Raw genomic sequence first — 13,214 nt, 5'->3', positions numbered from 1 at the left:
ATTAAAGCTGGAGTACATATACCTGAACAAGACATTTAGAGATATTCTTCAAATTCTACTCTCCCCCTTAATACAGACTACATAGGGAGATCTGTGAAAATGAGAGAAAATACATGTATACATATATGAGCTATTTACAAAGCAATCTAGTAAAAAGTAATGTAAACTAACATGGAACACTTACAATGTACTGTTTTTCTAAATATTAGTTCATTACATATATAAAACAACTGGATGGGATTGTTAGTATTATAGCCCCTTTACAGAGCAGAAAACTGAGGGACAGAGTGATGGGGAATGAGCTCCAACATCAAGGAGCTAGCAACATCAAGTGCAAGAGAGTAAAGTAGAATCTAGGTCTATTACACAATATTTATAAGCTCAATTTCTAAAGAGTAGACAATATTTGATGCTTTATATATTCATTCAAAATTATTTATTTGAGGGAGTACAGGAACTAAAAAATATTAAAAAGAGAAGAAACAGCAAGACCTGAGAATTATTTAGATATTGATTTATTTAGGAAAACAAGTATGCAAAAAAGAAAAAGAATGTATTTGCAAACTAACATGATCGATGACCCGAGAATAAATATGTTTATATTAATTCAATGAGAAAATTGAAAATAAAATGCATTATATTTAAATATGATAAAAATTCATTATTCTAATTAGAATATATGAGCCAACACTTGGCAAACAAGTTATGATCAAGCAAATATTCACTCTCAATAGTGATTACCTGTATTCAAGTATTTTCTTCAGGAGAAGCTACTTTAAACCAATTACCCAGTTCATCATTTGGCACTCAATTTCCCTTTGATTATGTAGTCATAGACTCAAGAAAATTATAGTCATGTTAAAGTGCATTAAAAAAGTTATTTTTCATTTTGATAACAAAATTTTACTCCTCAGAAGCACTTATAATTTTGATTATAGTTTGTCCATTTCACTGTGAAAAATTAATGGAAAACTTATGCAATGAAAATCTTACAGTGACTTGGAGAAACATCAATTGATTTAAAGTATAAGGGATTTCTCTCAGATGTCACACTTTAGATACTTGCAGACACAAAACATGGGTGGTAAAGCAGATTTATTAGAGATTTTGCCTCCCAAACAACTGTTTTTGTAAGTTTGATTGACCTTGATTAATAGATGGGATCAAATTTAATCAGTATACACCCTGTGGGATACTTCAGCAGCTTGGCCTTGCCTTTAACAAACAACAACCAAACAAAAACCACGCCTGCAGTATAGCTCAGATTCCTTTAAAAAATTTAAGGTTCCCTTTGTTAATATTTGGGATACAATTTATCCCACAAGTTGTGTGCCCAGAAAATATTCTTTCCAAAAAATAAAACATAGAATCTTGTCACCTGATAAATAGCATATTGTACTCCATAAATTGGACAGGACACCAGACACATAGATATTTTGGAAAGCTTTTCAATTTTCTGAACCAAAATGATCTTGTGAAACAAAAGCATCTAACATAAAACTGCCATGTAAGAACAATGTTTCTTCATCTACTATTTACTCCTCTAAATCACTAAAATATTGTACATTCAAATAATCCTGAGTTCTATAAATGCTATTGAACCATTTAAAACATTTTCTATTTCTTTGAAATATTCACAGGGAAAATCTTGGTGTGTTTATTCTCCAATCTCACAATAGAGTGCCCCTGAGCCAGGGGTTAGTAATTCATTCCAGGCCTATATGAGTTAGTTATACCAGTGTGCCCAGAAAATGCATTCTCTTCCTGGGATCAGGACTGTGATTTGGGTAGGTTACTGCTATATGCTAAGCTGTTAGATAAATTTGAGCCAAAAGAAGGAAAAAATTTACAGGTCTTCTGTCTTTATTAAAGTATGAAAGTAACCATATTCTTATCCAATCTGTATGGTTAGTTATCTGTGTGATTTGGGGTCAGTCATTTGTTCCTTAGTTTATAGATATTTTCATCAATATAAGAACAGGGTTGTCTCAAACATCTTTAGGTCTCTTTACATTCTCAAATGTCATATTCATAGGACATTTAGCAGTAAAGTTCTTAATCAATGTACAGATGCTAACTTAGGCTATATGGAATGTGATACAATTATAAAATACAAGTGATAGACAAAGACTTCTGGTTTTAAGTAGGATATTGTTTTTCCTCTATCATTACTCAGTTAGATTTAAATATCCCTAATGAGTCACCTCCCATGGAGTATAAGACCCATTGATTCTACATCTGGAAATTTATCTGAAGAAACCTAAAACACTAATTAGAAAGAATATATGCACCCTGATGATCATTGCAGCATTCTTGCACTAGCCAAGATTTGGAAACAGCCCAAGTGTCCATCAGTAGATGAGTGGATAAAACAGCTATGGAACATTTACACAGTGGAATACTACTTGGCCATAAAAAGAAGAAAAATTTGTCTGTTGAGACAGCATGGATGATGAATCTGGGGAAAATTATGCTAAGTGAAATAAGCCAGTCAGAGAAAGACAAATACCATATGATTTCACTTATGTGTGGAATATGATGAACAAACTGAACTAACAAGCAAAACTGAGACAGACTCATTGATAAAGCAGGTGTCTCACAGCTAAGGGGAGAGAGGAGCTGGGGAGGTGGAGGGATTGAGCAAAAAAGAAAAAATAGAGAACTCATGGACATGGATAAGAGTGTGGTGATTTCTCAGGGAATGAGAGTGAATGGATGTGGAGGAGGGTATAAGCAGATAAATGGTGATGAAAAAAATAATAAAATACAGAGAAAAAATAAAATCACTTAAAAAAAAAAAAGACGACAGTTTTGTCAGGGTATATTAAGGCTTGATATTAAGGGTCCAGTTAAGGTATACTTGCTTCAATAAACTAAACTTTTATAAGCAAATTTGGTATACAGAATAAAACATGTTTTAGATGGTATCTTTCACATGAATATATTTTGTAACGATTTCTGGCTATTCTTGGTCCTTTTGAAAGTTTGAATCCTGCATTCAAACATTCTTAATCTTATTTTTCTTTTACTCTTCATCTTTGCAATATAACTTTATTACTCTGAAATATCTCTTAATTTTGCTATAACAACATTCAATGTTAATGCAGTATTTCTAACTCCCACCTCATCATGAGCTATGTGGAAATTTCACAGAAGTCCAAGAAAAACAAACACACTAATAAAGAAGCAGTGATTACACTGGGGGCATCTGCTCACTGAGATTAAAATTAAACCCAAAATAGGCTGAGCAAAGACTTCTAATTCTCTGCAATTCTTTTCTTTCTCTTTTTAAAAAGATATTTTAGAAAGTATTATTTTTAATTTGGCAAATATTTTCAACTCTAATCACAATTGTATTCCTAATGTTAGAATATACATAGGCTATTACTTCCTAAATAGTGCATGTTGAGAATTTGAAACAATTAAGCACAATATTGTTATTTCTTTCTGATTGCTTTAAAGTTATTATACAGAGAAAACATTAAAAATGCTAACAATAAGTAAATGTATAGATAAATCCAAATTATAAATCAGAGTGGAAAAGAAGTTAGGAGTATACACACACACATACACACACACACACAAATTCACATTAAAGCTCTTTATCCCATGTGAAATTAATTGAGGACTTCAATAATTTCTTCATGTTATACTTAATCAAGTACTATATGTCTTAGTAGTATTGTATTTACTACCATATGTTGTAATATAAAAAGACACTTGACCCTTTTCAATATCTGTTTTTTCCAGTGTATGAAATGCATCCAAATAGTAGACCCCAGGTCCTGGCATTAATCAATGGCTTTCTGATCACATCCATCTGTTTCCCACTTTGTGATACCTGACTTCTATAAATGAAATTGTTTATGATTATTAGCAGTAGTAGTTGTTGTTAAAATACATAAGAGGCCTGGTATCCTGACTTTAAAACCAAACAGTGTCTTTGGAGTAATGCAAAACTGGATTTCAATTCTGGATCTGCCACTTTATCACTTTGTAAACTTGGCCAAACTATTTAACTTCTCAAACCTTAGTTTTGTCATCTGTAGAGTGGGACTAATAATATAGACTCTTTTGGGTTCTTACAAGGATTGTTGGTATGTTATATAAAGCCCCTAGCTCACAGTTAACAAGTCATAAACAGTCACTCTTTTTAATAGTCACATGATACAAGGTCACATTTCCAGAGAGCTTTCCAGCTTCTCATGTCCAACATAAGATTGCTCATCCTGCCCTGGCTGCATGGCTCAGTTGGTGGAAGCATCGTCCTTTTGAAGCATCAAAAAGTTGTAGATTCCTGGTCAGGGCGCACACCTAGATTGCAGGTTTGATCCCAGTTGGGGAGTAAACGGGAGGCAACCAATTGACCTTTCTCTGTCACATTGATGTTTCTCTCTCACTCCCTTCCTCTCTCATTGTAAATAAAAAAATAATAATAAAACATATCTTCAAGTGAGGATTAAAAAATGTATATGTATGTATATATACATTGCTCATCTCTCGGTAGCTACTTAGGAGAGTCTGATTTCCATTTGCAGCATGCCAGCAAGTGAGCACAGCCTGTTTAAATCAAGGGTTTCTTCATTGCAGGTAAATAGCCTGGTTCTGGTTTTACTTTTTAAAAAGGTGGTGATTATATTGCTGCCAATTGCACATTCTTGTTTTGAATCGAAAGAGACAAAAGCTAGGCATGGTATGCTCTCAGAAATCTGAAGAGTCTTACTAATAATTTAGAAAATTGAAATACAAAAGACTGAAGTCAGGAAGCTTTTCACAAATGCCTGTAAGACTCAAACTCCCTTTCATTATCAATTCTACAAACTTGGAGTTAATTGCATTTCAGGGCACATTCCAGGGTACATCTTTTCACTGTGCTTTTTCTTAATTAGTACAAATGTTTAATCCCTAAGAAAGGTGGAAGTATAAGGCTTGCTTTTGTGTTTGGTAATGTTTTCTATTTTTCATTCACTGTTTGCACCCAGAGGCCCATGTGAATGACACATTTTTATTGAAATCAAGAATAAATATTATGTAAATTATACCCTGAAAAAGCAGCTATGGAGTCTAATTACTTTAAGGTAGCTTTAGAAGGATTTATTTTGGTTGTCTAACTAAAACAAAGCAGAAAGAATACATATGCTAATGGATTTGTGCTTCTCAGTATTACAATTTGGAGACAACACACCCATCATCTTTGCATTCCAACAACTGGGAGAATGGATTTAACATAGTGGGTGTTCGGTTAATGCTCCCAATAATATGGAGCAAGTACTGAGGCAATTAATAATAATGGGATGATAAATTATGTATAAATTATTTATTTTACTAAAAAAATGTATATGTAGAAACATTGCATGACTATGCATGTATGTGAAACATATGTACTGGTATGCATTTCCCAAAAATATCTTTTCAAAATCTCTTTTCAAGAGTATAAGAGCATTCCAGTTTTACCAATGTACCAGCCAGTTTGGCTTAATCTGCTGGGTCTTTCAACATCAGCACTATTGACATTTTGGACAAGATAATTCTGTGTTATGAGCACCATCCTCCCCCAGTTGTGACTACCAAACATGTCTTCAGACATTGTCAAATGTCCCTCAGTGGGGGAAATTTGCCCCTGGGTAAGAACCATTGTTCTATGTGGAATGGGGGTTTGGGGGTGTGTGGGCATCAATAGAGCAACAATGAAAGAAGTTTGTTGAACAACTAAATTTTCCCTCCTTTGACCAACTTTTTGGCACATATATGCCACTCTTCATAGCATTTAAAGTCTTCATTATTTATTTTGAATTGAAAATCTTCCCACCATTGCTTTGATTTTAATTGCTCATACTTTGTCCTTTCTTCTCTTCCCCACTGATACTGCTGCCAGGATACATTTCAGTTGTCAGCACAAGGCCTTTTCATGGTCTCTCTCCAGCTTTTCTCTACAACCTCAGACTTGGTTTTCTCACACAGGCAACCCAAGTTTCTCACATGCACAAAAACTACATTTCTTTTCTCTCTCCTTCATCTGTCTCATCCTTAACCTGAGTTTTGAGCTTCAATTTAATCTTCAACTCATTCTGTCTACAAGACGTTGTGCATACTTTTTCTCGGCACACTTTCATATCTTTATCACCCTTATCGAAGAATGCATGTTTTTCAAGTGTATCTCTCCACTGGACTTCAAGCTGCTGCTGCTCTGTGTGCATTTGTTAATTCCTTTATCATGAGGACTATGGTAATATGCCCCCATATGAGAGGTGTTTAACTATCACTTTTAAAATTGAATGTACCTTCCACCTCTTTTAATTAAAAGTTACAGAATACATCATTATCATTCTGATATTCAAAAGAAAGTCTTACCAATGTTTATCAAATACTTTATATGAAACAGCAGAAAGGATTTTATTCTGAAAGGTGTTAGCTCCTTTTGGTTAAAAAGAAAAAGCCACATTTGCTAATATCCTTTATAATGTTACAGTTTTTAATACAGTTAGACAAATTATGCTTACTGTTAAGTATCAATGTCATTAAAATATGGCATTCTACGGAATGCGGAAGCATTGCAGGCTCTCCTCCGGTTGGGAAACTAAGCATGTTCGACCCCTATGTCCATCCCTTAATTACAGATGGATTTCTGTAACTGGGTTTATGCATATTATTTTGTATACCTTGCCCATCCTGCTTCTTTGAGCAGTGTCTAGCTCTTGCTCTCAGTGTGACAGAGGGCTACCAACGGACAGGGTGATCCTTCTGCACTCACAGATGAAGCAGGGTTGTTGAATACATACATGTGTGCACAAAACATTCTTTCTCTCCATGCATGGGTATTGTGGACATGTTTTATTTTTTTTTTAGCTGAAACAATCATGCTTACATAAAAGGAACTTGAGACCCTTTACAAACAGTATGTAGACACCAAGGGGGAATGTTTACTATATCAGCTTTTGTTAAAATAAATGAGAACTCAAGAGAGTCAGAATTAAGATGGAGAAAAGCAGACAGATTTATTAAGAATTTTAAGCTTTCGGGGGCCTTAAGATTACCCAATGGTTTATATGTAGGGTAATGAAAGAGGTCTTCTACATTTGCACAGTCTGGGATTTTGTCACAATTGAGACAAAAAAAATCTTTCTGATTATGCGAGAAAAATTTTAATTATCTCCACTGCCTGAACATACTAACATAATAAAATATTTACTGAACATTTACTGACTGTGCTAATTACTGTGTATCAATCTAATTTAATTCTATCAACATATTTATGCAGCATCATTATTCCTTGTTCATATATTTAGAATTCACATTCCAAGGTTCAATGACAATATAAGATTACACAGCTAGTCAGTCCATACTCCAGAATTCCCACACCGGTCTTCCTGTCTTCAGTCTAGTCTGTAAGTGAGCACTGTAGGCAGCCTTGGACAAGTTGACGTTAACTGACTACTAGGTGCAGGCCACTATGCTGAGCGCCTTAGGAACACTGCTTCATGCTTTCTCACAATAACTGAGAGACAGGGAGTAATTTTCTTCATTTACAGGTAAGGGTAGATGATTTCTTATAGGCACATAGCTGTTGTAATAGAACCCAGAGTCAGATAAGTGTTATTCCCAAATCTGGCCCTTTTGTAATATATCTATATTTCCTACACTAAGGGACCAAAGTTTCTCTACTTTGTGATTAAACATATCTACAATTGTTTCCAGTCAACTATATTCACATCTTTTAAGTCAAATGGAAAAACTACTCTGTGTGATCAATGATGTACTCATGGAGATACATTCTTTATTTTTTTTTATTCCTCACCTGACGACTTTTTTTTTTGCATTTATCTTCAGATAGAGTGGGAGGGAGAGGGGGGTGGAGAGAGAGAAATATCGATGTGAGAGAGACACATCGACTGGTTGCCTCCAGCACGACCCAACCAGGGCCGGGGACAAACGGCAACCCAGGTACGTGCCCTTAGCGGGAACTGAACCTGGGTCTCTCTGGTCCACAGGCTGACACTCTAACTGCTGAGCCAAACCGCCCAGGACATGGAGATATATTCTTATTTATTTATTTATTTATTTATTTATTTATTTATTTATTTATTTATTTTTGTTACAGATGTTTCTCCTTTTCCCCCCACTGATCCCCCTTTATTCTTAATGTGACAGAAACCCATCTGCTTCATTGCTCAGTTAAAGAATCAGTAATATAATTTACTTGTATTAATAGAGAAATTACATAGAAAGAACATATTCTAAGTATTCTTTTATAAATTTAAATTACTGTGAGGCAACCAAAATATGTATATGACTAAAATTGTGAAGCGTAACATACCTTACTAAGCTATTAGCACTGTCGGGATCTTGTGCCAAAACCGTGCCAACGACAGTGCCAACCTTGGCATTTTCATAGACTTCCATGATGTAGGAGGGCATGGAAAACAGTGGTGGTTCATCCACATCCCCAACGATGATCTTCAGCATGGTAGCATCTTTGAAAGGACCCAAGTGAGAGAAGCGAAAATCAAGGTGTGTGTTTGCTCCTTCTATGTTGAGGGTGTAGGACTTCTTTTTCTCATAGTTCAGTGGCTGCAGGGGAGAAACAAGATTCAACATTATGACTGTTAATCACTTTTAAACAAGCATCTTTTTCTATTTCTGAAATAAGCAAATATGACTAGATGTAAGTCCATATGTTTTCTTACAAAAGACACACAAAACTGTAAGTTTATATTACTAATAATATGAAAGTAGAAATCAGGGACTCAAGTCTGGAATCAATTTCAGCTTTTCATAGCCATAAATATGATGATAACCAAGTACGAAAATATTCCCACGGGAAAACTAATATTGCTTTTTGGAAACTCTCATTGTTGTCTCCTCAAGTAATAACTTTTTTCTCTCTTTTTGCGAACCTAACCTACATGATTAATTTTAAAAACAATTGCTACTAATTTGTTAAATTTTAAAGATTCTTTTTATTTGCATTTTGTGTTTCAACAATTTATCTCATATCATTGATTTGCATCTCTCATAATCTTATTTTTTTACCTTGCTGATTTTAAACTTTTATCATATTTAAAAATCAGATTCATTTTTAAGTTCTCAATTTAATAATATTTTCTTTATGTTTTAGCAAAAGAAAATTATACAGACTTTTGAATTTTATTTCTGTTGTTTTAATTGTCTTTCATTTATTTTCTCTTTTACTAGTAATAGCATTTCATGTATTTGTTATTTTACTTTATTATATTATGGTGTAATCAACTTTGCTCTTTAAATTCTAGTCTTTTTGTCTGTTTCATTAATTTTTTAGCTTTGAGTTTTTACTAATCTTGTATTTTTTAATGTTTTGTTTTTTTAATTTTTTAAACTTTATTTTCCTTCTCTTAATAATTTATGACTAAAATCATAAATTTGACTTAGTATACAATAATGAATAAGGTCAGTATGATGTTTTGTCCTAAGGAATATATGGTCTAATGTAGCATAAAAATAGTAAACAGACATTTATAGCACTGTGTATTTAGTGCTATCAGACTGGGTATTATGGAAATTAATAATAAGGATACAAACCTACATGCACATAAGCAGCTAGAGCTAGGTAATGTTTCTAAGAGAAAGTCAATTTGCAAATAAGAACTCAATGTTTGGAAATTGTTAAGCATGATGTACATAATGGACTCTCAAACTAAAGTAAGCTCATATTATGAGCTTAGAAAATTGAGTTCAATATCAGAAGTCTCCATGGTGATGCTTGTGCAGATGATCCAGAAACCAGCCTTTTAATTTGAGCCTGGTTAAGTATCCACTGATGCTGAACTTCCTTATTATATCCATGAGAAGAAGTGGAAGATATTTTTCATCCTTGTTTCTGCCACTGATTTTGCACTGGCTTGCTTCAGTCTTGAAACCTTTTCTCTTGGCAAGATCAGAGAGTGATCATTCCCTATGGAGAATCTCAGATATTTTCCTTTACCCTAAGTTTCAGGAAAAAGCTGATTAGAAAGTGTATCCTTAAGGAGTTTTATAAATAGAAAGATCACCTTACTGATGTTTATTTTCCTTACCTCTTCTGAATTGCTTTGGATAATTGGACTTTCCAGAGATTGGTGATTGCATAGAAGAAAATATAACTTTAATTTCCAAACTGGATTTTAAGAAACTAGAATCTAGTTTCATGGAGACTGTACTGTGACAATATTTTATAAGCTTTTATAAGATAAAATAAAAATTTTAAAAATCTTAAAATCTCAAATTCTCTAGGTGGATCTGATATACAATGTAAATGCATTTATATATGGTGAATAATTATGTATTTTAGATGTATATATTTTAAAGAAACGTTAATTGATTCTGCAGTTTGTGACCCACCAACTGGGAGCCATTTTATTCTGAGGGAATTTAAAGAGAAATGAATTGCCGAAGTAATTAACATTCATCTTGGTTGAGAGTAGCATAATTCCGAGTTACACTCACTGATGGCTTGTATTTTTTCTGTTCTTGACTTCTCTCTCCTTAATATTAGTGATTGAGAATCTCTCCTTGACTAATTCAATAAATCTTATCCAAATTTAAATAACCTGTTCTAGAAATGGTGAAGATTTACTACCTATCAGGAATTGGGTGGGTTGGTATGGTCCCTCTTGGCTCAGAGGAGCGTGGACTGTTAGAATCTGGGTACTCTGCTCTTGGAATACAATATCCTTGGCAAGTTTACCATTTGTTTAAGACCAGTGTACTATTTTTTTTGGAGTCAATCTGCTGTATCTAGTAGACTTTATAATAACTAAGGTTCTTCTCTCTAAACATGAGTGTTTGAGACCTAAAAAAAACAAAAAAAAAACAACAACACTAGGATTTGTTTATTTTACTAGGGATGGGTAATAGTACTTTTCCATCTGATAACACAGGACGTTAAAACATCCATCTCCACTTATTCATTGGTGTTGGCATTCATATATTTCTGACTCTCAGGGAAATTATGGAGGTAATTTTGGCCACTTCTACCCCATCAGATATTATTCTCAAGCTGTGCATCCAATATAACAGACTTCTCTTTTTCCATTTTTTAGCAGGTCCTTCTGCAAGTTGGACATCATTTTTCTTAACACTAACCTAGTTACTGCTACGAAGCTGTCTGTTTATATGAACACATAGCTTTATATTTATGATTAGCTAATATATATTTAACTACCTCATGACAGGGATAATTGTTTTGCAGAACTTGTTTGGCAGGATTGGCAGATGGGTGAATAGAGACCTATCTGGAGTCACTAAGGAATAAGAGGATTATTTCATGTTGGGACAGAAATTTAGAAACTGGCAAATAAATACATATGGAAATATTTTACAATCTCATTTATGAAAAAAAATTGATGGTGCTGAACTGAAAGTTTAGAAAAAGTGAGAAGAAATTATATGTATTTATTTATTCTTAATGATTGCAGTATTATGTATACAATACAAAGTCCTGCAATGTTTATTTTTTGCTTTGCATTATACATACAATACTATATAGTGACTGGATTAGGATTATAATTATTTTTCATATTCTTGTAAATCTGGCAAAGCTATCCAAATACTCATCATTGACACATTTTAAATAAATCTTTTAGTAACTTCCTAGTAATCTTTTGTTCCTGGGAAATTACTTAGAACTCTGTGGGTTTCACTTTTCTTAGTTACTAGAAGACTGTTGTTATCATTATTACTTTTATTTATTTATTTATTTAATCCTCACTCGAGGACTGTTTTTTGGTTTTTTTTTTAATTTATCTTCAAATAGAGTGGGAGGGAGACAGTGGGGAAGAGAGAGAGAAAAATCAAAGTAAGAGACACACATCAACTGGTTGCCACCTACACAACCCCAACCGGGGCCAGGGACAAATTGCAACCGAGGTTCGTGCCCTTAGTGGGAACCAAACCCGGGACTCTCCGGTCCACGGGCCGACGTTCTAACCGCTGAGCCAAACTGGCCAGGGCATTGCTATTACTTTAAAAGAGTCTAGAAACTACAGTGTGCCAGGATTTGAGAAACTTATTCATCTAATACCTCATTTTGATAAGAAGATGTTACAAGGGGAAACATTTTGGAAAAAAAAAAAATTACTCAGGCACTTCTGGTGCCACAGAAAAAAATAACCTAAAAAATATGAGGTTGAGAGTTTATAAAACACAAAATACACATTTCTCAGTCTTAAGAAAATTAGAAAATAATTTCATGAAATGAGATATAGTATGATCTTAGTAAGTGTGGTTGTAGAAGCAGGAGTTTTCATGAATATAAGAAAGAGTTTGTCCGACTATACATTAAAATGCCAGCTCTCCGTGGTTTTAGACCTTTCTGTCCGGATTCTGACAATACTCATTCAGATTTAACAGCTGACTAAAATACTCAAGTTACAGAAAACATTGGGGAGAGGTCTTCCTTTTAGAACTACTTGAAGGCTCTTCAAAAGAGCAGACTCCAGTCTTTGATCATTTGTTCACCATTATTTACTCTATAAATTTGGCCTCACCAAGATATTTGTGTGAGGATGGAATTTGATCATGTGAATATAGTTTGTTCCATTTAACAACATCTCAGAACTATGGCAAATTTGTCTTCTTGGAAAACTGAAAGTCTGGATTATTAATTCCAGTCCAAACATCTTCACAGACTGGAGTGATGTGGCCACAAACCAAAGGCTGCCTGGGCGCATCAGAAGCTGGAAGAAGCAAGGGATAAATTATCTCCTAAAGTTTATGAAGGAAATTCAACCTATTCAACACCTAGCTTGATTTAAAAATTCTGGCCTTCACAACTGCAAGATGTTAAAGCCATTTTTCTTTCTTTTTAGTGTGCTAAAAGGGTTCAATCACTTTGGAATCATTTGCCTCTTTAGTTTTAATAAAATTTCCTCAGCATATCATGGAATCTGAAAAGTAGTTCTTTCACAAGTCTCTCATTTTCTTATATGAAATCAGTTTATATGTATTTTTTATTTATTTGAAGTTGCTTTTTAGAAACCTTTACAGAAATATTCTTTACATGAAATTTATTTGTGTAAAATTAAGGAAGTGTCACACTTTCTATTTTTCTAGCTATTTATTTTCTATTATTTCTTCCATGTTTTGTAATAGTATTAGTTAAAGCTTATTTATTGTATTACTTTCCACAAAATTAAGGTTTAAATATTTAATATTATATTTCTGATTTTTAACTTCATTTTGTTTATATTTTTTTCCTTTTC

General features: G+C 33.6%; 1 protein-coding gene across 3 annotated transcripts in view; it reads right to left on the bottom strand.

The window, feature by feature from the left end:
• Window positions 1-13,214, bottom strand: part of CDH18 (cadherin 18) — a 419,127-nt gene that overhangs the window by 56,211 nt on the left and 349,702 nt on the right. For all 3 annotated transcript variants that reach the window (XM_036280557.1, XM_036280558.1, XM_036280559.1), the window contains one exon: window positions 8,315-8,568. In XM_036280557.1, coding sequence (XP_036136450.1) covers window positions 8,315-8,568 — 254 coding nt within the window. The remainder of the gene's footprint in view (window positions 1-8,314; window positions 8,569-13,214) is intronic.

This window comes from Molossus molossus, unplaced genomic scaffold (genome assembly GCF_014108415.1).
Source record: "Molossus molossus isolate mMolMol1 unplaced genomic scaffold, mMolMol1.p scaffold_m16_p_3, whole genome shotgun sequence".
NCBI lineage: Eukaryota > Metazoa > Chordata > Mammalia > Chiroptera > Molossidae > Molossus > Molossus molossus.
This window is presented reverse-complemented; position numbering and strand designations above follow the sequence as displayed.